Below are 26,652 nucleotides of genomic sequence, written 5' to 3' on the forward strand. Positions count from 1 at the left end.
AAGAGGGGAGGGGGAGAAAAAGAGGAGGGGGGAAAGGAGGGCTGCGGAGGAGAGGCGGGCGCGAGGGAGGGGCGAGGGGAGCGCCAGCGAGCGGGAGAGGGAGCCGGAGAGGAAGAGGGAGAGGGCAAGGCGCGCCTGGCGGCCGGGTTGGCTGCGGCCGCCCAGAGGCTCCTGCCAGTCCTCCCACCGACTACACCCCGGGAAGGAGGAGCTTCAGGCGCGCACAAGGCGTCAGAATCCTCAATTTCCAACTTAGCATCTTGGCAGGACCTTTGCGAAGCCAAAAGCAGAGCCCCCCAGTGCAAAGAGCGAGGGGGAAAAAGAGAAAGCAGCAAGGGAGGGGGGGAAACCCAGCCGGGGCGAGCGAGGCGCGCAGAGGAGCGGGCTCGGCGGTCGCAGCCGGAGGCGCGCGGGAAGCGAGCGAGGAGGCGCCGCGGGCCGGAGCCCGGAGCCGGGGCCCGAGGAGCGGCGGCCCGGGGGAGCCGGAGGCCAGGTGCCCGCCCGCTCGCCCTCGCAGGGCGCCGCCCGGCTCGTTGGCGGCCGCGGCGCGGCGCGCCCCATGCCCGTGTGTGGCCATGTCCTACCCGCAGGGCTACTTGTACCAGCCGTCCGCCTCGCTGGCGCTCTACTCGTGCCCGGCGTACAGCACCAGCGTCATCTCGGGGCCCCGCACGGATGAGCTCGGCCGCTCGTCGTCGGGCTCCGCGTTCTCGCCCTACGCCGGCTCCACCGCCTTCACGGCGCCCTCGCCGGGCTACAACTCGCACCTCCAGTACGGCGCCGACCCCGCGGCCGCCGCCGCCGCCGCCTTCTCTTCGTACGTGGTGAGTGAGCGGGCGCCGCGGCGGGCGAGGGCTGCGGGGGCCGCGCGGGGCGGGCGGGGACTGTGGGGCACACGGGCTCGGCGCCCCCCGGACCGCCCCGCCAGGCCTCGAGGCCCCTGCAAACTTGGGCGATTGTCTCGCTCGGCGTCGCCCGGGCCCCGGGCTCAGGAGTTGCTCGGAGGGGAGAGCCGCGTCTCGCTCGGGTCGCTGAGTTGGCTGAAAGGGGTTTTTGGGGAGAGCTCGCTGCAATTAAAGAGCAGCGTTTGGTTCAAACGTGAGCTCCAGGCCGCCCTGCAAATTTTATTTCACTTAATTTTTTTGGTTTTGCCATTTTGGAAAAGTAGCTCAAAAGAAATAGACCCGAAATCTGAGCAGAAGCGTGCTAAGTCGATGTAAATGTGTTTGGCCTCGCCTTTAATTAGTCCTCCAAAATGTTGCAAATCCGTAATCCTATCTTCGCAATCCGATTTGGAGGTATTAAATTTCTGAAAAGTCGGCCGCGCTGCGGTGCATCCGGGATTTTTCGGCCGGGTACACTTTCTGGGAAAGCGCCGTGGCTTCGGTTTTGGGTAACGTTTTTGGAGGGGTGGGAGTCCCGGGACAAGAGTTAGCTTTTCGTTTGCCTTTCTCTGTGGGGGAAAAAATGCCTTGACTTCCCTTGTTCTCCCGCCTTGCGCCTAACGTGCAGCCACCCGGGCGCGGAGCGCAGAGTCGCCGCCGCTGCCCAGGCCTCTCTCTGGGTGGAGGGCCTGGCCTCGGTGGCCGGATCTGCGCACGGGGGACGGACGTGCCCAGGCAGACGGGGACCAACAGGGTGCCGCGGAGGCCAGGAGGACTTCAAGCGCCCCCGAAGGACCAGATTCAGGAGTTGGTGCCCCCGCTGCCTTCCGAGGAGGAGGAGGAGGGTTTCCCCTTGGGTCTGAGCCCGCCAGCCCTACCTCGGGGGAAGCCAGAGTTGGGGCCTCGCAGCCGGCAGATCCCTGGGCGCAGGGAAAGTGTGCCTGGGTAGCCCAGGTGGCACTGGGGACCACGGCCCACGCTCACCTTCTCTTCGCCTGTTGCCTGCAGGGCTCTCCCTACGACCATACACCGGGCATGGCAGGCTCCTTGGGGTACCACCCATACGCGGCGCCCCTGGGCTCGTATCCCTACGGGGACCCCGCGTACCGGAAGAACGCCACGCGAGACGCCACCGCTACGCTCAAGGCCTGGCTCAACGAGCACCGCAAGAACCCCTACCCCACCAAGGGCGAGAAGATCATGCTGGCCATCATCACCAAGATGACCCTCACCCAGGTGTCCACCTGGTTCGCCAACGCGCGCCGGCGCCTCAAGAAGGAGAACAAGATGACGTGGACGCCGCGGAACCGCAGCGAGGACGAGGAAGAGGAGGAGAACATTGATCTGGAGAAGAACGACGAGGACGAGCCCCAGAAGCCCGAGGACAAGGGCGACCCCGATGGTCCCGAAGCAGGTTGGTGGACACGGGAAAGGGAGTGTTGAACGGGAGTAAGAAGGAACAGGGGGGCCTGACGAGGGGGCGCACAGGGCTTGGAGGATGGGGGCAGGGGTCTTTGCCTGTGCGGGCGGGGACCTGGGCCCCGCCGCGCGGCCTCCACGCCCTGACGGCCTGGGTTTCGCCCGCAGGAGGAGCGGAGCAGAAGGCGGCTTCGGGCTGCGAACGGCTGCAGGGGCCGCCCACCCCCGCCGGCAAGGAGGCCGAGGGCAGCCTCAGCGACTCGGATTCGAAGGAGCCGCCGTCCGAGGGCCGCCTCGACGCGCTGCCCGCGCCCCCCCGCGCCGGCGGGCCCTCCCCGGCCGGGCCGGCGGCCTCGCGGCTGGCCGAGGACCCGGCCCCTCACTACCCGCCGGGCGCGCAGGCTCCGGGCCCGCACCCCGCCGCGGGCGAGCTGCCCCCCGGGCCCGGCGGGCCCTCGGTCATACACTCGCCGCCGCCGCCGCCGCCGCAGGCGGTGCTTGCCAAGCCCAAACTGTGGTCTCTGGCAGAGATCGCCACATCCTCGGACAAGGTCAAGGACGGGGGCGGCGGGAGCGAGGGCTCTCCATGCCCACCGTGCCCCGGGCCCGTGGCGGGGCAGGCCCTGGGAGGCAGCCGCTCGTCGCCCGCCCCGGCGCCTTCGCGCTCGCCCTCGGCGCAGTGCCCCTTTCCAGGCGGGACGGTGCTGTCCCGGCCCCTCTACTACACGGCGCCCTTCTATCCCGGCTACACGAACTATGGGTCCTTCGGACACCTTCATGGCCACCCGGGGCCCGGGCCAGGCCCCACAACCGGTCCGGGCTCGCATTTCAATGGATTAAACCAGACCGTGTTGAACCGAGCGGACGCTTTGGCTAAAGACCCGAAAATGTTGCGGAGCCAGTCCCAGCTAGACCTGTGCAAAGACTCTCCCTATGAATTGAAGAAAGGTATGTCCGACATTTAACGCGGGCTGCGTCGGTCCAGGACTTTCCTAATTTATTAAAAAACATGGCCTTGGCAGTTATTTTTCCATCAACGAGAGAGAAAAGCAAAACTCCCCCTCCTATTAAAAAGTTTATAGTTCGTGGAGGTGAATGACATAAAAATGTAAACATCTCCACACGCAGAAAAATGTCTTAACCAACCGAAAAGAAAAATTAAAAAAAAGGTTTGTATTAAATCTTATTCTGTATATTTAATGTAGCATTTTTGTATTTAAATTGATAATTCAGTATCTTTGAAGTAAATTATGAAATTAAGACACCTGTACAGGCATTTAATGTTTTTTTGTAATATAAATATATACATTTGTGTTTCCCCCAAAACTGTTTCATAGTTTAAAAATACAAGTTTAATTTAATTTTTTACACCTATTGATTTTTCTGGGTATGAGCTAAAGTATTATTACAGAAAGGAAACAGGTTATACTCTTAGATTTAAAAAATCAAAGAAACTGCAGCCGCCTTTGTAAAATGCAAAATATTTAATTAAAAGAGATTTTAACATAATCAGAGCCACTCATTACTTTTTAGAAGCCTCAATAAACTGTCCGTCGCCTTGGACAAAAGGTGCGAACTGCAACTTTTTTTCGAAGTGGAGAATCGAAGCTTCTACAGGACCTCAGTGTGCCAGGGGGAGGCCATAATTAGGCTGCAAGCTCCCGGGAACCTGGCGCTGCCCGGAGTGCAGATTTGGATCACTGATGCGGGCTGCTGGGGGGAGACTGGACCGTGGAGGAAGGAGGAGAGAGACTCAAGTGTGTGCCCAGAAGGGAGAAAAGATGGCAAAGCCAGCTAGGGACACGCACCACCCGAGCTCCATCGCTTAACCTAATTATTTCCAATCAGTGTCGTGTTTTATGCAAAGCAATCAGCTGGTGAACTTTGCTAATGAGTTCGATTTTATGCCGGATTTAGCCCTTATTACTATTTCAAAGGTGCTGTGGGCTAATGCGAGCGGGGAGCGGTAGGGGATGCCAAGGAGAAGGCATTCCCAAATCACTGTCTTCTCTACCCCTTCAAAATTGGGCATTGATCTCCTCGTTGGATTTGATTAAGTTAGTAAATGCTCCATCCGCGAGGGTGCGGGTGGTAGGCGGCCCCGTAGAGCCCCGCGCAGCCGCGGGGCTGGAACTGCGGGACCAGCGAGGGGACGGTTCCCCCCTTTCACAGGTAGGTGTCACACTTGTCCTGAATTACAAGCCTGCACTTTGCAGACTCGGAGATTGGAGAGAGAGACGGCGGAAGGGGGCGGGGGGCGGGGGGGCGCCCCAGGCGCTTGGAGGAAGCGTGGGGAGGCCCGCAGGAACCCAGAGAACCCCCCGGCCCCCCCACCAGGGGCCCCTTTTTGGACAAGTGGCATTCAAAAGTTCGAGGACGTTTGCCTAGATAATGAGGACGTTGTGGACTCTAGCAGGCTTGTCGTCGCTTTAGCACTTTTCTCGTGTCAGATGCGAGTCCGAGTAGCTACGAAAGTATTTTTGAGGTTTTATTTTCTCATTTTAATCCCGCACATTTCATCTCAAAATGAAAAGCCAGGATGCGTCTCAATCCCAAATGAGGAGGAGGCAGCGCCCCGCGCCGAGGCCCGCCAGCACTGCCCGTGCTCGCGTCTCTGTTTTGCGCCCAAGATGTGGAACCGCGGACGGGTTTCACTTCGTGGGAAATTTTCGGTGGTCGGGGGAGGGGAGGGTTTCCAGCAAAAACTTAGTCCAGCGCGGGGAATTAATTTGCTCTATTAAACCCAAGCCTGAGTGTAGAGAGAATGTGTTTGCACATAACACTGGTTTAATTAGGCTAAATCAAAATGCACATATTTGCATTTGTACTCAAGATTACTTTAACCCTACTTGGTTTTTTAAACACACCCCAAACTTCACCGGAGTTTTTACTTTTGCTAGTTTTTTTTTTTTCAAACCTGCAACGGGGCTCCTTTAGCTTATACGAATTTAAAGAAGTTTGAAAGCTGCATTGTCCAGATGTTTTTGCGAACAGCAGTCGACTTCAGAGTTTAAATTAGTGAGAAAATTCACGCAGGGAAAATGATTTCAAAGCTGGAAGTGCGAATGATTAAATATGCATGAGACGATCGTATTTTATTTTGTCCCTTTAATTATAAATGATTTTTTTAAACAATTGAATTCCAGAGATGACTCGCCCAACCCCCCGCGCCCCAGCCCCCTCCGTCCACCCCCTGACAGCCTCATTCACAATCAGCTTTTTCCCCCCTGTTGAATATGCAGCCCCAGGAGTCACCTTGTCTTCTAGAAAAGTCAGAAGAATAGGCCAGTCCCCTTCTCTTAAGAGAGAGTTTAAGGACGACATCAGCTCTGCGGGGTTTTGGAAGCACTGGCCCTAAACCCTGCCCAACGATTTTGAAAAGAAAATTACAGGCCTCCTTGTGTTCCCCGGAATATGCAAATGGCGCGGCGCGGGCCTCCCGAGTCTGCTCGCCACAGCCCGGGGCTGGCAGCCGAGCGCCCGGGGGCCGCCTGGGAACGGGGACCGCGCCGGGGAGCCCGCAGCGGTCCTCCCCAGCGAGGGGCGGCGCGAGGAGCCTCCCGGCTGGGAGCGAAACCGCCAGGGGCTGGCAGGCTGTGCCAGGGTCGCTGCCCCCTGCTCGCATCCTTCCGCCCTTGGCCCCGGCAGGGTCTACGGTTTTCTTTGCGTACTTCATCTTGAGAACAAGCCCCCAATTAAGTTTCAGGTTCTCTCCTTTGCGGAGCTGGGTTGCGGTGGCCAGTGGCTTTTCTGGTGTCTAGAGACTTCTCACGTTGGGGGAGGCCTGCCGGGCAGATCGGGGTTCGGGCATTTAAGAACTGCCTCCCGCCTTTAATCCCAGAAGTAGTTTTGTGTCTTTACAGCCCCAAATCCCGCCTCGAGCCTCCGCTTGGCCGCGTCTTGGGCCATCTCGAAGGCGATGTGTCCTGGAGGCACTGGGGTCGGAGTTTTTCCTAGGCTTGGACTGGCGCGCGGAAATTGCGGGAAGCAGCGCCTGAGACACCTCAGTGTTGGGGCTGCGCCGGCGTTTGCCACCTGCGCTTGGCTGCGCCGGTTCCGGCCCTCAAGGAGCGCCTAGCTTGGCACTCAGGGACTAGGAGGCGCTGAATCCCTGGCAGCAGGGGCTGCAGGATCACTGAGTAGGGTCTATGCAGTCAGCCCCCTGAGGCAGCGCCAAACTGGGGGCGCGCTGGGTCCCTCCCTTACCCCTCTCTGCGGGGCCCAATCAGTTCATGGGATTTGGGGCCGAGGAGCCCCAGCCAGGTCCCGAGGACGCATACGCGGACATTGAGGTGAGGCTGCGGAAGGGGGCCTTCAGCTTCCCACTCCTTGGCTCGGGGTGCCAGCGTGCGAAATGTTCTTCCCCCGCCTGGGTGCGGGGCCTGCATCGAGGCCTCCTGGTTTGCAAACGCCTCGGGGCCTCTCGTTCCGCGTGGTGCGCGCAGCTCTTCGAGCCTGGAAGGTTAGGGGAGGGTCGTGCGTGCGGTTTCAGAACGGGCCGTGCCTCCCAGCCCACCTGTCCCCCACAACTAGCTGCCAACGCTGGAGGAGGCACCAGCACCGAATAGCGCTTTGCAAAGCGCCCAAAGAGAAAGGAATGTGGTTGCGCTCCCGAGAGGGAGGCCGGCGCCAATGCAGTTTAGGAAGGGCGCCGCCTACTGGGCCCCGGGCGCCACGCGGTTCACAGAGAGCGGGAGTTGGGCGAGACCCGGCTATGCCCCCCACCCACCGCCCGGCTCTAGTTCTGAACCCCAAGAGGGGTCAGACTTAAACTGTTCTGTCACCTCACTCGCTGCGGCCCGGGACCCAGGACCAGTTAGCATTGGGGATTTGGAGAGCAGCGCCCGCGACTAGAACAGGTTTAACCCTACGGATTCCTGCCACGGCTTGGCACAGCCTCGAAAACCGGGCGGCAAGCAATTGAGAAATACGCCGACGACGGGAACAGCCTGCCGGTGGGGGCCGCAGCCGTGCGCAGCCGGGCGGCGCGTCGGTGCTCCGCTTGGCTTCAGGTGCACGCGCTTCCGGCTCTGCCGGCCTGTCCACGCCCGGGCTCTGGACCCCGCGCCGTTTCCATTTGCGGTTTGGCGCATCCCAGGTCTACAGCGCAACCGCGCCCCCAAAGACCGTCTCTGTCTTTCGGGCTGTGGGTTGGACATCTATAGGCAAAGGAAAAACAAACAAAACTACTCTCCAATTCTTCAAACCCTCCTATTTCGAAAGCACCTTTATTGAGGTCGGCGTGGCAAAGCAAGAGGTGCTCCCCTGGGCGTCCCCCTTCACCCCCGCAGATGCGCTAACGGGTGCTATCAACTGGTCTCCCTCTGGTGCAGGGATATGGGGGGAAAGCAGGAGCGCGCCCGTGGCCTGCCTTTTCGCCTCCGTCACCACTCCGCCATCGACCAGGAGGAAAATCGGGCCTGACTGGGACCTTGCCGCCTGCCCTCCTCCCACACTGGCCAAAGTTGCAGGACTGTCCCTAGACCCACTCCGCGGGTCTCCGTTTGTGACCGGGCCGGAGCTGGTCTCCTGTTCGTTTTCGCGCTAAATGCGACTTGGATCCCGGGCACAAGGCGGGGCCCAGGTTGTGGCCTAAAAGATGATCTCCTCAGGGGCGGGGATGCAGCTCTGGCTGCATCCCCTGCGCTGGCCGGCCCCTCCCGGCCATTGGAGGGTCTCTGGCCTCCTGTCCGCCACAGGCCCCGGTCCTGGGTCCCCAAGGCCGCCCGCCCCGCCGCGCTCGTTTCCGGCTCCCGGACGAGCCCGACGCGCCCAGACGCCACTTTTCCCAGTGAAATCTGCTTTTATTTGCTCCGAGCAAACCCCGGGCTCTCAGCGCTCCCGCCTGATGGATGCAAATGTAAATGTGCACTTATTTAATTGGATCAGGCCCCAAGATAAAAGAGATAAACGGCTCCCCGTTTGCTAACTTATTTTCCGAGGCATGCAGCGCCGCGTGGAGGGGAAGCTAATGAAGGGGATGCGCCGTGCTCGGCGTTCGAGCTCTCCGCGGCCGGCGCGCGCTGGCCAGCCAGCGCGGTGTGGGCTGTGCCTCCTCGTCGACCTCCTTTGCGTGGGCCCTGCCCGCCAGGTAGGGTCCCCGTGGCGCCTTCTGTGCACCGAGACAGGAAAGGGAGATGACGCGGCGTTGGCTTAGCGCTTGCAAATACCTCACCCCTCGCACAATTTTCTCCGGCTTGTTCCCCTCTCCTTTCTTATCCAACTCCCGGTGCTGGAGCCATTCCGGCCGGGCCCATTCGATAGAAAAGCCTTTCTTGCTCACCTCCCCAGGCATCAACTTTCACCCCAGGTGGTGGTTTCAGAAAGACGTGAGGGCCATGAAAAACACTAGGCGCGTCCACGTGGGCCACTAGGGCCCCGTGGAGCCGCTCTTTAGACGGAAGGATCCTCTTCTCTGTTCCCTGACGGCCGGCTTTTGCAGCCTGGGGTTTCTTTGAGAATCCGCGGGAAGCCATGGATAACTCCCTCCCTCCTGTAATGCAGGCACGCAATACACACAGCCCTTCAATAATTTCAAGGGGTCGCGGAACCCCGACATCCAGACATTAAGAGGATAAAGAGCTGCCTGGCTCTTTCCTCCCCGGGGCTTGAGTGCCGAACTTCAGCGCCCGCGCGTCCTCCTCCGCCACCCTCAAGTTCGTTGCCAGTTTGGGGCCTCGGTTTTTCCCGCGAAGTTTCTCTTCTGTTCAGAAGGTCTGAGGAGGAGGTCGGGGTGGGCGAGGACCAGAGGCTGGACGAGACGACCTGCGGAGCATGGGTGCAAAGAAGCCTGGGAATGGGGGCGCCCTAGACGGACACCCTCGCCAGGTAGTCCCCAGAGACTAGGTCAGGCAGGGCTGGGAGGGCCGGGTGAGGCCCGGCCACGTCCAGTCCCCAACGCGCTGATGGATTGGCTTGTCAGGAGAGCTCCGTGCGCGGAGCCCATCAGAAAGCACTTACCTCGCTAAACTGAAATTACTGTCTTTTCAGGGGCTAATTTGTGTAACTCCCATGGAGGGGCTTGGAGGGGGTTTGATGAGGCATAAAATGATGATTAATGAATTTATTGGCCGCTGCTCATCAAACAAGGGCTGGAGAGCTCTGGGCTGCACCGTGGCCTGGCTGCGGAGCTCGTCACAGCTGGGGTCCGGCCTCTGGGGCTCAGCGCCTGCAGGGGTTTCCCCCAGCATCAGGCGTGGACGCGGGGCGCTTTCCTTGACCTTAGCTGCTTTCCTCCGAAGGGCCCGGATTCGGGGCGCAGGCTCCAGCCGTGCCGCCATCGCCCCCTGCGGGCCGGCTGCTCAGGCCTGGGGGAGGCCCGGGCTCCGGTGGCTGCAGGCCCTGAGCGGATGAAGGCCTCTCTGGACTGACTGTGACCAGAGCACCCCAGGCAGCGTGGAGATGGAGACGTGCGCTGTTGTCCAGAGACGTTAAGGCTTACTAGTTGGGTGCTTGGGCCTTGGTGGCTCGGTCCTACCTCTGCAACCTACTAAGCTGTGTGTCTTGGATAGATCAAATGACCTCACTGAACCTCATCTCTAACACGGGGTGGGTGTTAACTAGTGGGTGGCACAGAGTTGCCCTTCAGTATAGTTATTAGGGTCATGCTCTCTTAAGACTCCACTGTGGACACTAGCCAAGGCCCTGGGTAAGCGGTAGCCATTGAAGACAGAGGATTTGGGTTCTGACTTGGGGAGAATCCCACCAGAATGGCTGATGTCCCTTAGCACTTCCCTCCTACCCTCCGCCTGCTCTGGCTACGTCACTCCCTGGTGCTTGATGGGAAGACACTGGGGCGCCTGGGGAGGCTGTTAGACAGGGGAGAGGCCTGATCCGAGCTGAGCTTTCTGGAGATGACTCGACCTGCCTGGGGGTAGAATCCAATGTCAGGTCAGTCCACAGGACAGTTCAGAGCTCCTCCTGCTCATAACCCCCTTGGTCTGTGGCTCTGTCTTTTGGAATCTGTCCACAAGGGCCTTTCAACTCCTTCCCCTGGTCTCCTTCCAGAACCTGCAGCCCCTGAACTTATCGGTCCAGCTGGGACTCTACCTCCCCGCCTGCACCCCCGCAGTGCCGCCCCTCATCTCCCAACAGTCGGCTCTTCCTTTGACCCCCCAGGACACCCCGCCCTGCTGGAAAGACCCCGGCACTGACCTCTCCAGTGGAATGCTGAGGCTGGCCTCCATGTCAGTGCCATTCCACGTAAGCTGCTCCCTTCCCTTCCTCCAACATGTACTGATTCAGCACCTGTGATATCCCAGAAGCACTCTTTTCTGTGCCGATGGATGATGCAGCTATAAGCAACACAAAGTCCCTGCCCTCTGGGAGCTTACATTTTAGAGGGGGAGACAGAAAGAAGACAACCCAGTGTGATAACGGCTTATCCCAATATCCAGGTCATGAGTGTTAAGGGAAAAATTAAGGTGGGTAAGGACATGAAGGGCGTGTGCTCTTTTAGCGAGGGCAGTCTTGGAAGTGTCCCTAGGGAGGTGGTATTTGAGCAGAGACCTGAAAGAAGTTAGGGAATAGGCCTGGCAGATATCTGGGGAGAGCAAGTTCTGGGTAGAAGGAATAGGAAGTGCAAAGGTCCTGAGGTGGGAGCAGGTTTGGGCAACAGCAGGGAGACCTTCATGGGAGGGGATGAGGCCAAGGCGAAGCCAGGTTGTATGGGGTCTTGTAGGTCCTGCTGAGATCTCTGGGTTTTATGATAAGAGAGAGAGGGGGAAGAGAATGAGGGTTTTGAAAAGAGTGACAGGATGTAATTTATGTTTCAAAGGCATTCTCAGGTATGAGGAGCTAAGACTCAGGGAGGGAGGCCATGAGGAGCAGCAGGGACCAGTTAGGAAGCTGATAGAGAATCCAGGAGGAGGTGATGCTGCCTTGGACCAGAGTGGTGGCCAGAGGGTGGGGAGAAGTGGTCAGGTTCAGGCTACCTGTTGAAGGTAGAGACAACAGGCTTTGCTGATGGATTGGAGTGGGAGACGAGAGGAGGGGGGTTCCGGATGCGTCTGTGGCTTGGGCCTGAGCACCCAGGGGCATGGTGCAGCAGGGTGGAGAGCGTGCCATTTGCTGAGATGTCAAACAGTAATGGAGGAGCAGGGGTCTTTTTTTTTTTTCAGAGGAGGGGGAAGTAAGATGCTCTTCAACCTGCCCTTTGGGTTGGTTGGCTTGGAGACCCCCCAGTCCCTTGGCACTCCTGGCCATGCTGGGTATCTAGTGGCCGAGTCCACAGAGTCCAGCACAAACCCAAGAGGGAGCAGACCCTTCCTCCTGAAACCAGAGATCTCAGTGTTCTCTGACCCCCACATCTCTCCTTTAATTTCTGTTTTTATTTATTTTTTTAACCAGTGGAGAAACTGAGGTTCTGAAAGTGAAAACGACTTCCCCAAGTTCACATGTGAGTTTCCAGGCAGAAGCAGATCGGAAGCCCAGGTCTCCTGACTCCTAGGCGGCGTTCTCCCTCTGCCTCACCCGAGCTCAATTCTCCAGGATATCTGTATTTCAACAGAGAGCTCCTGAAACAAAATGCCTTAACAGAGAGGAATGAATTTATAATGGTGGAATCTCAGACACTGTGACAGGCTGTCAAGGGAGATATTTTTAGGCTGGGCTAAGAAACATCTTAGCCCTCCTCGGATGCTGCTGGAGGCCCGCTGCCTCCTTGGGACTCCGTGCATGAAGTACAGATGAGGGAAGAGCCAGGAGTGGACCAGCCCTCCCCACTCTCAGCAGCAAGGAGGCACTGGGACGGCTGCCCCTGCTGGGGAGTGGTTTTTTCCCCTAAATAATTGCTATCTGAAAAGATTTCTCATTTCTCCTGCTGGAAGCCACTGTCTGCCCACCCACAATTATCTCATATAGTACAAGCAAAAATTAATATTCCTTTGCCCATCATTTTACAGAGAAAGTCCTGTCAAACAAAGATTTGGGTTGGGGGCAAGGCCCAGAATCATGGGTCTTTCATGCATTCATTGTGAATTTCTTTTTTTGTTTGTTTTGATGTCTCAGCCTGACTGTTTTTCCCTCAACCCTTTTCTTGAGTCTTTGTGTTATATATATGGTCGTCATCTTGGGGATTTTTTTCTGTAAAACTATCAGTGGCTTTTGTCCCCAGGGGAACCCACAGGCCCTTAGGAACAGCATCTCGACATCTTTCAAACAGAGTGAGACATCTGTTAGCCCGGATTCCAAATACCCTCACGGTTCCAGAACAGCCCAGACGCCTTCCCAGCGAACACGGTTTGACATCAGACTTACCACATAGTTGTCATTTCTGAGACTTTTTTTTTTAGATCCAAACCGCAAGGTTTTTTTTGTTTGTTTGTTAGTTTTGTGTGCCTTCTATTTGTATCCAACATCTAAATCCAAACCCTGTGGTCATAGGTGGCTCTTTTTCCAAATACTCATACGTGCAAAGATGTTCATTGGTAGTTGAGGACTGATTTTCCTGGATCACATAAAAAAGTGGATTAGTGGCAAGGTGGAGAAAAGGGCTCATTTGGAATAAACACCACCTCTTTGCTGTTAGGAAGAGTGTGGCAGAAAAATCGTTGGCCTGGTTTATTTTGGTCGGTGGAGTTCTTTCTCTCTCCAGATTTTTTTTTCTTTCTTCCTTTCTTTTTTCTTTTTAATTTTCCCTTTTAATCTGGTAAATGCCTGACAGGTCCTAGAACCTCTAGGAGGGATGTCTGGGAAGGCTCCAGAGCACTCAAGACTGCGAGGAATGAGCCGTTTCTTTGCTGAATGTTCCTCAAAACTTACTCCTTCGAGCCCCACCCTCCACATCCTATCATAGCCTCTGATATTGAAATTGCTATTTACAGAAGAGTTTCCCTCGAATTTTGTCACCATTTACTAATTTTGAAAGGAATATTTAGACTGCCACTGTAAGTGAAAATCTTTTATCACTTGCCATCAACAGAAAACAATTATGAAAAACCAATTAATTCAATAAAGTTCTTTCTCCTGGGCTTTGAAGGCGACTGGCATCTCTCAGGGGCTGTGTGCCCCTCGAGGTTTCCCTAGACCGACTCCTTCAGCTCTGCAGGCTGCCCTCAAAGTCATGTGGGCCACGCAAGCGTCACTTCTCCACCACCCAGAATCGTCCGCGTTCCCTGGAGATGTGCTTAGCACACTTGGAAAGATGGTAACTGCGCACTTTACAGAGAGGGGAGCTGAAGCCCTGAGAGGTGAAGCAACTTGCTCAAGATGGCGCAGCTGGCTGGGGACAGAGCCAGTGTGGCTGCCTCCGCGTCCCCACCCTGCTCCCGCACGCCCCTTTCTTAATAAATCCCTTGCGCTCTAACCCTCATGTCAGGGCGTGCTTGGAGGGGGCAAAATGGGAGGATTTCATAAACCTGCTGAGCTATTGTTCCTTGCATCCCACTCGTTCTGCAGGGCCAGACCCTTTTGTCCTGTCTGGGGGCTCACTCACTGGGGTAAGGGGCCAAGACCTGCCACCCAATATGGTTTTTGACACCACAGAGGACTCTAGTCCTTATCCTTTCCTTCTGCAGGGGGAGAGGGGGGCTGGAGCTTCCAGCTCGGAGACGAGTTGGGGGGGTGCTGCTTGAGAGGGTGGGTGCCATCTCCCTGTGAGAGCTTTCTGTCCAGCAGTCCCTTACAGGTGCGGGGTTCCCATCCCACTGCAGTCCTTCTGGAGGCCAACCACAGGGACATGCGCTGACTGTTTAGTGCTGACGAGTAGGGGGCTGCTGGGTTCCTGACTGTAATGTCATTCAAAGCCACCCCCCGACCCTGTCCCTTTCGGCTCTCTTTTCTCCCTGGGCGGGGACCTCCGGCATAGCTTGCTGATCAGCTAGGCCCTCCCCCACCTGCCCTGGAAGGCCTGCCAGGACCCTCTGTGGTGCTGCAGCACACCTGCCTCAGCATCCAGCCCCAGCTCTCACCGCTGCTCTGGGCCACACCTCCGACGGCTTGAATGTGTATCTCCAGGCCACAAGCAACTCAAATTCAAAATGTCCCAATGTGTTCAAACTGAAGTCACCCCCTACAATTCCTACCCTGACCCCAAGCCCAGACCTCTTCCCTTCCTTCATCTGGCCACCCACTGGAAGGACTTTAGAAACATACCCCACATGCATTCGCTCCCCAAATCCCGAAGATCTTTCTGAGGGATCCCGTCGGATTGCCTTCCCTCCCCTGCACTAGTCTGAGCTTTTCACCTGTGGATGGACCATTGTATCCCCTCCTGGCGGTCTCCTAGCCCCAGTCATCTTTGCAGCACCAACGTAGAGCCCAAAGCCTGGTGTGTCCTGGGTATTCAGTACATGTTGATGGAATGAAAACAAATGGATGGGTCCCAAGCCAACATGCTTGTTTGTATTTTCTCACAGAAATATGAATTTTGAAACAGCTCTGGCGGCAGACAGATGTGAGTTCAAATCCTGCCCGTACTCTGTTATCTTGGGTGTGTTAGTGAGCCAGGTCAAATGACGGAGAATCTAAACAAGGTGGACTCTGGTGCCAGACTGGTTGAATTCCATTCCCATCTGGGCCATTTGCCTAGCTGTGCACCCCTGGGAAAGTTCCTTAACTTCTCTGAAATTCAGTGTCCTCATCTATAAACAGGGATATTAACAGTATCTACCTCAGACTTGAGGATTAAATGAGATAATGTAACCAAAGCCCACCAAAACTCATGGTTGACTCTCCAAATGTAAGCTCTTACCATTATTACTTGATAAATACGGTTTGATGTTGTTGAAAGTGACTTCATCTGAGAATTTCTAAAATTGCGTAGTGTGTTTCGCCCACTTCTCAACTACCTCACATCTTTTTGCTGATCAGCAATAGTTAAGGTGTCTAGAGTTAAAAAAAAAAAAAAAGCTTATTTTAAGAATCACTCCTTGGAACATTATTTCATTACTTAAACTTTCTGCTGACTCATCTGTTCCTTGGTAACTGAGTCTTTCTTTACCAATCACTTTAATTGCATCAATCACTCATTCCAAAAACTGCTGAGTAATGATAAGTCCTGGGGGTGACACTGTGGACTTCTGTCACACAAGCAGGGGCTTGTGGAGGTAGAACAGATTTTCCTTTCCTTTGCTTTCTTTTTTATAGCAGTCAGTACTTCAAACCAGGGAAATATGTGAGATTTCATTATTTACTATCTGTGCGTCTCCCTCTCTCTCCTCTTTCTCTCTCTCTCTCTCTCTCTCTCTCTCTCTCTCTCTCTCTCTTTTTATAATTAGCCATCTTCATAGCAGGAGGCTTGACAATTCCTAACTTCTTGAGTGGAATGGAATGGACTTTCTTTCATCTGACATTTCTTAGTCATAAGGCCCGTGTCTCCATCTTAGGGGTAAAATAAATGATGTTTGAGAATTCCAGCACCAATGCCTTGGCTAAAAGCTGCTATTTGCATCATTCAAGGGTTAACATATGACCTAAACAATTATTTTGTTATCTATAATAATAGCTACCTTGTTAAGTTCTTGGTATATGCCAGTGGTTGTACTAAAGTGGGTGTATGTTTACACGCATCATCTCAGTATGCCTCATCAAACTTATGGAGGAGGTACTATTCTTATCCCCATTTTACAGATGAAGAAACTAAGGCACTGAAAGTTTTATTTGCCTAGGTAGGTGTCAGTGTGAGACATAAACCTGGAAATGTCTGCCTCTCATTTCTGTGCCTCGATGGAGCTGGGAGGGAGCTGCTGGTTGCTCTTTGCTGCTTTAGACCTTAGCTGTTCTTCTGGCTGCTCCTGGCTCAGTCCTGCTGTGAGTAGAACAAGGTACCTGCTATTCGCTAAGCTTGAAATGCTATTTGATCTTGCAGGGAAGCCGTGATCCTCAATCTGGGCAGTGTAGGAAGTGGGGTGGGGTGGGGGCACGCACGTCACAAAACCCGGCCCCAAACTGCATGCTCTTACCCTCCCCTCCCCTCCACACCCTGTGCTCTCCCTCCTGGACGGTGACAGCAGCCTCCTCATGGGTCTGTGTCTCCAGGCTCTCCCCCCATCTTTCCATCTACACACACTCCCCTTCTTAGCCTGGAGACGGAGGCCAGGGGAGCGATTGGAAGGTTGAGGAGCAGGAGAGTGACAAAATCAAGCTGCATTTCAGAAAGAGTAAAGTCCCAGCTCCTCTCTGTGTAGTTCAAAGCTCCTCTCTCTCTGTGTCCACTCTCCGCTGTGGCCTTGTCTTCCCAGACCCTCCATGGGTGTCTTGTGCTGTGGTCACACTGGCTGAACAGTCACTCCCAAAGCCCTTTTCCCAGCTGCTTCCTCTGCCTTAGAGTAACCCATCCCAATCACCTGTCTAAATCCGTTTGCCCTTCAGAGATTGAGCTCAAGTGCTTCTAGAGGCTTCTAGGGTTTTTGTATGGCTCCAGCCCACACTGCTTCCTCTCCATGTGGGGCTGCTGCTGAGGAAGAGGCAGCAGAGTGCACCAGCTCTGGGGTCAGGAAAAGCTGGATTTATGTCCCACCTCTGCCATGTACCAGCTGTGTGACCTTGGGCAAGTGGCCTAACCTTTCTGAGCCTCAGTTCTGCCACAGTAAATTAATGATGATAATATCTGTGTCCCGGGAGTTTGGGTGGGATATGTGTGAGCATGTCTGTGGGGTGCTTTAGAAAGTCATTCATTCTAGCACTGCCCACAAAGCCAATGTGTTCGTTGGTCACATATTGAGGGCCTGTGTGTGGGACTGGAAACAAGATAATTCCAAAAAGCACACATTTTTGTGAGCTCTGAACTGATCTTTCATCTTTGCATGTATAATCTGGTTCTGAGCTGTCCTGGTCTGTTGGTCTGGAGCCGGTACCATACTCTTTGTCTTGCTGTGGCTTTGCAGTGTGTCTTAAAATCTGGTAGGGCAGTCCTTACTTTTGCTTTTTTTTTTTAAAAAAAAACTATTTGACTTAGCTATTCAGGGGCATTTACTCTTCCAGGCAAATTTGAAGACGAGTTTGTCACGTGTTTAAATCATTTATCCTTCTACCCTTTCCCTCAACACTGTGCCAGGCAGAGTCTTAGCTTCAGGGTAATGGGAGTGAGAGCACCAGGTGATTCTCTGAGGATACGGGTGGAAGAAGTAATGAAGTGCCTGCCAGAGCTCCAGCAGGATCTGTCTCGGGCACGCTGTCAGTCCTGAGCTGAACCTGAGGGTCCAGGTGTCTTCCCTCGGATGGAGGGGAGGAGCAAAGGCCCCTTGCGGCTCTAAAGCCCGGTGAGGGATGAGCTCCCTTCCTGCTCCTGGCTGGTAGTGCTCAGCTGCACCCAGTGCTCTTTGCAGGCTGCTTGAGGACTGGGGACTTCTGGTGTACCCACACCCAGGGAGGGGATTTCCTCACCTCTACTGGAGGCCCTGCGATGCCTCTGGCCCAGTGCTGAGTCCTGACCTTCCCTGGTGGATGACAAGTGCAGGGGAGTCAGAGCTCACTGTGACTAAGGGTGCAGGCTGGGAGCCAGGCTGCCTGGGTTCCTGTCCTCTATGCTCGCCTCCCACGTGTCCCCCCTTAGCGAGTGGCCCCACCATCTAGCAACCTGGGAGCCAGTCTCAGCTTTTCCCATCTTCTCCAAATTGTCAGCCCCGGTCACCAAATCTGGATGCAGATTTGGTGGAATCAACGTGCCCAGTTTTTACCTTGAATCCCGACTTCCCTTCATTCCTACCACTGTCACTGTCATCCAGGCCCCATCATCGCTCACCTGCTCAGTGGCATTCCAGTTCTAGTCCCGCTCCCTGCAGTGAGCTGAGTTTCCCTACTGAAGATAGACAACTGCATATAAAGATAGACCACTCTCCCCTCCTGGAAATACTCCATGGCTCTCTACTGTCCTCACATATGGTCCAAACTCCTGAGTACGATGCTCTTTCAAACTTCATGCTCTAAACCTGTAAAGCTGTTGCCATCTCTGGGCGCTATTTTGCCTCTGGGCCTCTGCGCATCCTGTTGCCTCTGCCTGGTACGCCTGTGTTCTCATTCTCTACTCCCATCTTTCTACAGTCAACGCCTATGTAGTAAAAAGTCTGTGCTTAAAGCTCCCTCCTCCTCAGTCCTCTGCCCCTTTCTATGCTAAAGGTGTAAAGTAAGGGATAAGCAAAACTTACCAGCTGTGTGACCTTGAGTATTTAATTCGCCTCTGAGGCTCAGCTTATCCATCTGTAAAATGGGACACAATATAGCGATGAGTCTATTCCAGGTGGACACACTTTAAAAGTTAGTGTATGACCCACTGCCACATAGGATTGTTGAGAAGATTAAAGGAGGTTATTGCTGGCACATTTCACAGACCACTGGAGGAATAAACAGAGGCATAAAGCCCAGTCCTAGCCTTAAGGAAATTTCAGTGAGATCAGACTCATACCACCATGGCTGACAGCTCCTTGAGAGCCATTCGCTTCTTTCTTTTTTCCTGAAGGAACCCCAGCTTTATTTAGGGTGTCAATGTGCCAAGCCCTAGGGGATGGACCATTTATGCCTAGGTCAGTTGGGATAATTCCAGTCTCCTTTGCCAGATGTTCACTTTCCCGGCCTCCCTTGCAGCTAGGTGGCCATGTGACTGATTCTAGCCAATGAGATATGAGGAGACATCTACTAATCTTTCTGAATCTCAGTCTCTTCTTTTGTAAAATGAGGAGGTGGGATCAAAGATCAGTGATGTTTAATGCCCCTGATTCTTCTTCTTTTTTTTTTTTTTAAAGCAAAGGACTCCCTTTTTTGGTTCCAAAGAAATCTTACATGGAGTCCTAATATATCTAACAGACAAAGCACAGTGGCTCTAGCTGAAAGGGAGACAGAGTGCAGGAACCCTGTCCTCATCTTCGCTGGCAGCCCCAGAAGCACGACTCCAAAATGACACATGGAAAACTGCTGGGTTGGAGGATCTCTACATCCAGTAGTGGACGTGTCTTATTTTATTTGTGTGTATTTTTGGACACTTATTCTAGTCCAGTATCCTGAATTTCCCTCGGGAACCACCTCTCCTCTCCTCCAGGTCCATATGCTTTTGATGAAGTTTATTTGGTTCTGGTTCCAGGACTAGACATATGATTTAGGCCTGCCCAACAGTCCATCCCCCAGACACAGTGACTGGTTCAGGAATGTGCACATGACCCAATTTGGGCCAGTGAGATTGAGGTCTATAATTTTTATTAAATTTGAAGAGAAGGAGAGGCTTTCTTTTCCCATTGAACTTGAACCCCGGATTATGAAACCTTGAATGAAGTCCACATGGGAGGGAACAGAGCTGAGAGATGGAAAGGGACCAGATTTTAGAGATTCTGTGCCCTTGGATTAAGCATTGCCTGAAGACAGACAGATCTACTGCTGGACTTTTGGGTTTGTGAGTCAATAAATTCCCTTTTATTAAAGTAGTTTGAGTTTCACCTTCTATTTTTGCAACCCAAAGAGTCCCAACGCCTACAAATCCTTCCAGATCCGGAATCCCAGGATGCTCTAAGAGGTAGATATGAAGGCTGTTCACAAACGTCCCAGTCTTTCTCCTCCTGGGCCGATGTTGGGATTGTCCTTCCCAACTCACTCTGCATGAGGCATGGCATGCAATTTTGTGGGCAAAGGAAGGAAAACGTGTCACCTCCAGGTGGCTCTTTAAAAGTCAGTGCATGATTCACTTTCCCTCTCTTTCCTTCCCATAATGATGTTCCAGATGGCGGAGGCTCCATCGACCTGCGTCCCAGACTGAGGACAGCGTGGAGCAGAGACCCCCTGCTGACCCTCGATGGATATGTACCATGAGCAAGAAATAAATTTTTGTTGTTTTAAACCATTGAGATTTTGGGTCATTTGATATAACAGCATAACTTAGCCTGTCCTGAATAATATAAATATACTCAGAATTATTCTCCTCTTCCTCCTCCTCCTCCTCCTTCCTCCCCCTCCTTCTCTCTCCTCTCTCTCCCATTGCTGCTTGCTCTGCCCTGCAGTCTTATATAACTCTATTTCTTAACTTATCTTCTGTCAACAGACTGTTAAAAGGCTTCCATGATTGCTCATTTATGGCCTTCCCAGTGGTATCCAAGTGGACCTTGGCAGGAGATAACCAGCCTGCCCTGACAAAGCTGTGCCCCTGGCATCACCAGCAGTGCCAGTCAATCACAGCTGTCAGTCAGTCATCCTCCCCAGCACTGGCCTCAGCAGGCCAACTTCCTAATCACACTCCTGGACTCACAGGACTCTGAGTTCTGGAATAAAACCTTCTCTAGGAATTCCCACTCATTATCCTATGTAAATTAACAAGACCCAGAAAATTAACAAGATCCAGAGCATCACAACATAATGCTCTGCCAAGATGAAAAAAATTGACAACTAAAAAAATTATATACATTGGCCTTCATTGTGAATAAGAAATTTCTGGAGCTGATCAGTTAAGTAAGCTGAGGCACAAGATTCTGTAGCTGGGGTGGAGGTCTGGCCATGACTACATTCTTTGGAAAGCAGAAAAGCAGAAGTAAAACATTCCTAAAGCTCGAGAGTCATCATCATCATTAACATATATGACACTTATATAGCTCAGGAGTCTTAAACTTAACTGCCGACGGGGGACAGCCAGGCCATGTAGGTGGGCGAAGCAGGCACATGGGGGTGGTGGGCCTATAGGGAACTGCAGAGCGATACCTTTTCTACATCCAGCTCTAGCTAATTGTCACCACGCAGGAATGCAGACCCAGTGTTGGCAGTTCTTTCGATTTTTTTTTTCAGGGAAAGTTGAAATCCATATAAATTGTCAACTATATCACATTTTTCCTGAAATACTATAAGGTCCAAACTGAATTGACAACCACAGGTAGAATGTTTGACAGGACATCCTATGCTCAACCTTATTCTCTCTTCCCATTCTGCATTACCTCCATTTTACAGATTTGGGAAACCGAGGCTCAGAAAGGTGAAGTGAGTCACCCAAAAGGACATAGTCAGACTCTAAAATCAATTCCATGTCTTCTGACTCCAACTCAACTACTTTCTCTTCCTCCTGTATCACAGCGATCTCCTCACGGCTCCCGGATGTGGCAGAGAGGTTAACTGTCTGCCAAAGATTTGCGCTCCCACTTCTAGAGTATAGGTTGCCCGGGGGGAAGCAGCTACCAGCCAGGCCTGTACTTCCCAGCCTCTCTTCTAGATGAAGTCATGTGACTAGTTCTTGCCAACGGGATGTGATAGGAAGTGGTACGTGTCATGTCCAGGCACCAGCAGTTCAGAAATGGGTGTGCCTTCACCACCCTCTCTTTCTCCCTCCACAGCTCCTTACAGATGAGCACAGACACCTGGGAGACCATCGTTGAAGGGGAAAGGACCGCAAGATGGAGTGAATCAGGGCTCCTGAATCATCCTTTGGAGGAAAGCTGCCTCCAACCGGGAGCATCCTTTTTGGACTTGACATCAGGGATAAATAAACTCCCATTGTATTTGAGCCATTATACATTTTGGGTTTTATTTGTTACAGCAACTAGTATTATCTAAACCATACAAATATGGATGGATTTTTAACAATCTTTCCTTTTTTCCCCTTCCTATAACATGGGAGGAGTTTGTAAGAGTCAGGGTCATCCATTTGAATCCAGTGGGTCCTGGGTGAGAAAATGTCGCAAATTAAGTTTGGTTTCTGGGGATAGGGGTGTAGTGGCCCTGAGTGTTGCTGCATCTTGTCCCCGCCCCACAACCCGGCTTTCAAGAGGGACTTGTGCATGTTTCAGCTGGAGGTGAACATATTATCATTGAGCCCTCCTGGAGGAAGACGAAAGACAAAACAAGCATTTGGCCTGTCTGGGCCACACACTCTCAACCAAGATAGGAGTCAACATGTTTGGGAACTTCAAAGACAGTGTGATATGTTAAGCATAAGGAGATTAACATTTACAAAGGTTTGCCTCTCGGCCTGTTCCCAGGAATCCAGCAGACAGAGCCAGAAGGGACAATTAACATCACCCATCACACTGGGGTCTTCTGGCATCTCATCTTAGAAGATTTTCTTTTGAGCTTTCTGCTAGATTCAGGATGGAGGAGGTAAAGTCGGGTCTCCTATTTAAGCAAGAACCCTCCAGACAAGAGAGATGTTAAACTGCATGGGGAAATACTAGCGAAGGGATAAAGTCCTGGGGAGAATTCAGCCCCCACAAGTACAAAGCCACTCGCACTCAGAGTGAGTCTGGAACCATCTTCTTATAGTCAGAAATGGTCGGTGCCCCCCTGAGCAGGGCTGAGACAGTCTGCATGGATGGAGGAGGGGTGAGGCCCTGGTTTGTCTCTTTGAAGCAAGAGGCCAAGAATATCTCAACATACTCCAAGTACCAGCAACAGTAGGCAATGGATGGGGACCAAAATCCCTTACAGCTGTTGGAAACCCTACCCTATTCAGAGATAATTGGCAATTAGTTAAACAACTCCCATTTAAAACACTCCTCCTTCCCACCCCCAAAGACAGCTGTGTTTAAGAAGGGGCGGGGAGGGACTCCTCAAGAAATGTGGAAACCTAATCTTCAAGTCGATAAAACAAAACAGGGCTCTGGCAGGAAACGAGTTAGAGAATTAAAAATATGCATAGGCAATGGAGCATCTTTCGAAGATCAACTGCTCTGTTTTTCTTTGCAGTAGAACGTGGTGGTGAAGGACACAAACTTGGGGGTCAGAAAGGCCTAGGTCTGAGTACCCGCTCTGCCACTCACCAGCTGTGTGAACTAGGCAAGTTTGTGAAACTCTCTAAGCCTGTTTTCTCATCTGCAAAATGGGGATGGTAGTAATCATACTGTGAGGATTACATGAGATGATGCTTGGAGCCTGGCATAGAAAGCACTCAGAAGTGTTAGCTCTAAGGCATGCATGTTTACTCAAACCCAGATTCCTTAACCCGGCATTCAAGGTCCTCCGCAATTTGTCTCCAACCTGCTCTTCCAAATTCTTCCCCACTTCCCATCCCATATTAACTAGCCACCAAAAGGACCCAGTCCCTAGGCCTTAGCTTCCTAATTTGTGAAAGGAAATAGATGAACTGGATGCTCTCTAAGGTCACTATTGATCCTTTCTTCCCATCTCCGCATGTCAATCTTTCCAAGTCTTCAAGGTCAGGGTCAGACGCCATCGTGAAGCCTTCCCTGGGAAGGAATTGATTTCTTCTTGTAGAGCTCAAACCAGAGCTGCAAACTGGTGGCCCTTTTGATTGACCTGCACTATATTTTTAAAAACCAGAATATAGCACAAAAAAATTTGGATTTCTTGATTCTCTTAAAAAAAGTCAGAAGACCTGGTAATCCTAGCTCCGCCTTCCCGGACACAGCTGTCTGGAGATGGGTCACTGCTGCCCCCTGCAGGTGGGGCAGGATTTCTGGATTTCTCCACTTCTGATGCTTCTTCCCTTATTGACTTTGCCTGCCCAAGCCCGGAAGGCAACTGAGATCCCCTCCTCCCACCTCCTCCTCCTCTTTCTATTTTTTTCTTGTAGGGGCTATTTTTCGCTTTCTACCTTATGTCAGAATTATGGATGTTTATAGGTATCTTCATCTCCTCTGCTACAGACTATGAGACCCCTGTGGGGGCAGGAGTAGGGGGCCTCTCTTTATTCGCTGGTGAAGCCCAAAGGCCGAGTGCCTGGCTTCAGAGAGGGAATGAACAGGGCCCCTGCATACATGGGAATGGCACCCCCTGGAGTTCTGTAAACCAGCCTGTGATGGAGTGAGCTAGACAGTGAGTGAAAGGATGAATGAATGATGAAGACGGGCACTTAAGTAGCACCTTTTATGTGCCAGGCACTGTGCCAAGTACTTTATACATGCGAACTTCTTCATAAAATGAATGAATATCAAATTGATGGGTCCCCGGGCTTGGTTCTCAGCCCGAGGCTGGAGAGCCCTCCTCTCTGGAAGAGATAACAGATATCCCAGCTCAGAGCCTGGGAGCTCTGCGGGCTCCCTTCAAGAGCTGGGTCTCGGTCTTAACAAGATCCACTGACCTCAGTGGAATGGGGCTAGGGGAGACTGTGATGGTTCCCAGCCTGGAGCATTGTCCATTGTCCAAAGAGCTGCCCCAGGCCTCAGGGGAACCCCAAGGCCAGGAGACAGAGGTCACTGTGGCTGCAGAGCTGGACACTGCCTTAGCTTCCCCTCCAGTGTCACCCAGAGCATCTGCTCGAGTCTCCTCCCTTGGAGTGAGAGTAAAGCACTCTTTGTGCTTGCATAAGTATTTGCACCAATCTGTTTCACGTGTATGATGTTTTAAAGCTTCAAAATACTTCCTCAGTCATTTTCTATTTTGATCTTGATGAATTATCCCATTTCTCTCTCTCCTCCCCACCTCCATTATGAGGTATACAAAACATCCATTACCTTGTACCCATTTTACAGATGAGAAAACCGAGGTCAACACGGAGGAAAGGACTTGCCCTAGGTCACACCGCAAGGCAGAGATTATAAATTGGACCTCTGGCTTGACTCTTTTTCTATGTTTCATTTCAGAAATTTCCTTAGGTGGGGAAAACGTACCACTCCTCTGGCCACCATTGTCACATCAACTGAGGCAGGCATGGTGGTTCTGTAGAGGGAGAGTGGGGAGAGAAGACGCAGGGTGGAGAGGCCGGCTGGAGTGCAGCTGGGGAAGACCCTGAGGGCAGGGGTCGAGGGGAGAGGGACATCAGGGGACACTAGAGTGCAAAGGCCAGGGGATTTGACGCTTAGAGAATCAAAGCGGAAGAGAGCAGGAAGGGGCCTTGGCAACCACGACAGGAGCGGGCAGAGGGACCAGGAGCACAGCAGCTGGAGCTGGGCAGCCCTGGGTTCAAATCTCCCTCACTTCTAGCTGTGCGATCTTGGGCAACCGACTTAACCTCTCTGGCCTCACGTCGCTCATCTGTAAGCAGGGATTGCGACTGTCCCCAGGTTGTTGTCAAGATGAACTGAGACTGCACGTGCTAAGGGGTCGATAATTGGTAGCTGCTATGAGTGTCAGCTACTTTGAACTTCCGGCTGCCCGTTTCGGGGAAGGAACGGACTTGTCTCTAGCCTCACAGTAAATGAGAGGCAGAGGCTGGGCCTCCGGCCTTCCAGCTCCCTGCTCTTCCGACACGTCCCTCAGCATTCTGCGGGGGTGGTCCGGAGCCTCCTGAGGGGGAAAAGCCCACTCCTCAGCAAACAGATGCTGCGACCCCATCTTCACGAGCTTCGGCTCGCCCCAGTCTTGGCAAAATTCCTTGTTGGCCTAAAGGCCGGGGTAGGAGTCCCAGCAGGAGATGACATTTTAAGCCACCTTCAATCTCTCTCTTTCCCCCCAGAAATATGTTCCTTCTTCCTAGGCTGGGAGGGTGGGACCCGATCCACCCTCGCTCCACTGATGTCCCAGGACCACAGGAAGCAGCTCAGCCCTCCCTGGTCCCGGCCCCAGCCCCTCCCCTCTCCTCCAATCACAGCCCTGCAGCTGCCGCCTCCCTCTGCCCCCGTGACAGCCCTGCGTCCTAAGCCTGCTGCCCTGACCCTCGTCCTCACTAAAGTTCAACTGCACCCCTGCCTCTGAGGCTCCGAAGGGTCAACCATCAAAGAGCCATCGACAAACGCAATAGAAATTAGAGCCGGTGGGGGTGGGGGGGAGAGGCAGATACATAATTTATGGCATGGCAGAGTGTGAGTGACGGGCAGCAGCGGGAGGCCGCAGCGCCTCATCGATCCTTTCAGAAAACCCGAGAAAGGGCCCCGTGCTGAGGGCCAGGGGAGGCATCGAAGGTGCAGGAGGGGGCAAGGCCATTAAGGACGCACTGCGACCAAGCTGGCCGCCGGGGTGGGCGGGGGGCTCCGGCAGGTGGGGCGCGCACACACGCGTGCCTGCGATCGATGGCACCATGTCAAAACATAAAATGCATGCTTTGGCTCTTAAGCCAAATGTGCGTGAGATTTTTTAAAAGCATTGATTCAGGATGGATCAATGGAAATCAAGGCAGATTTTTTGTTTCCATGTGCAAAAAAGCGGGTGATAACGCTCTGCAGAGAGGCCCCCGGCAGGGGTGGCGGGAGTAGGTGTTCCTGGGGAGCGCCTTCTCCTCCGCCGGCCGCCAGAGGCTCTGGGAGGAAGGTCAAGGTGGAAAGTCAAGGTGTTCACCTCAGCCTGCCCTCCTGTAGTGGAGGTGCCCACCAGAGCTAGAGGGTGAGGGCTTCCTGGTCTGCCCCCGAGGCAGGGTCTGCATTCCCTTCAGCCAGCACTCACTCTGCCATCATCCAAGGATGATCCACTCTTTCTCCAATTCCTAAGCAGGTCCGGCCAGCTCTACCTTCCAAATACATCCAGGAACCCCCAGTTTTACCATCTCCACTGCTTCCACCTGGCCCATCTCTCACCTGGACCATTGCCTCTATGTCCACTTCCCACACAGCAGCCAGAC

At 53.4% G+C, this 26,652-nt stretch overlaps 1 protein-coding gene across 4 annotated transcripts; it reads left to right on the forward strand.

The window, feature by feature from the left end:
* The first annotated feature begins 80 nt into the window (after positions 1-80).
* IRX5 (iroquois homeobox 5) lies at positions 81-21,703 on the forward strand. Of its 4 annotated transcripts, XM_044761429.2 has the most exons (5): positions 81-824; positions 1,893-2,298; positions 2,472-3,251; positions 10,311-10,505; positions 11,652-19,941. In XM_044761429.2, exons 1-4 carry the CDS (start codon positions 576-578, stop codon positions 10,454-10,456), a joined length of 1,581 nt encoding a protein of 526 aa, XP_044617364.1. In that variant the 5' UTR covers positions 81-575; the 3' UTR covers positions 10,457-10,505; positions 11,652-19,941. The 4 variants fall into 4 exon arrangements, with proteins under 4 accessions (XP_044617364.1, XP_044617365.1, XP_044617368.1 ...); XM_044761430.2 differs by lacking the exons at positions 10,311-10,505; positions 11,652-19,941 and adding an exon at positions 19,948-21,507; XM_044761433.2 differs by lacking the exons at positions 10,311-10,505; positions 11,652-19,941 and adding an exon at positions 21,539-21,703 and having other exon boundaries at positions 82-824.
* The last annotated feature ends 4,949 nt before the right edge of the window (positions 21,704-26,652 follow it).

This window comes from Equus asinus, chromosome 28, assembly GCF_041296235.1.
Source record: "Equus asinus isolate D_3611 breed Donkey chromosome 28, EquAss-T2T_v2, whole genome shotgun sequence".
Classification (NCBI taxonomy): Eukaryota; Metazoa; Chordata; class Mammalia; order Perissodactyla; family Equidae; genus Equus; species Equus asinus.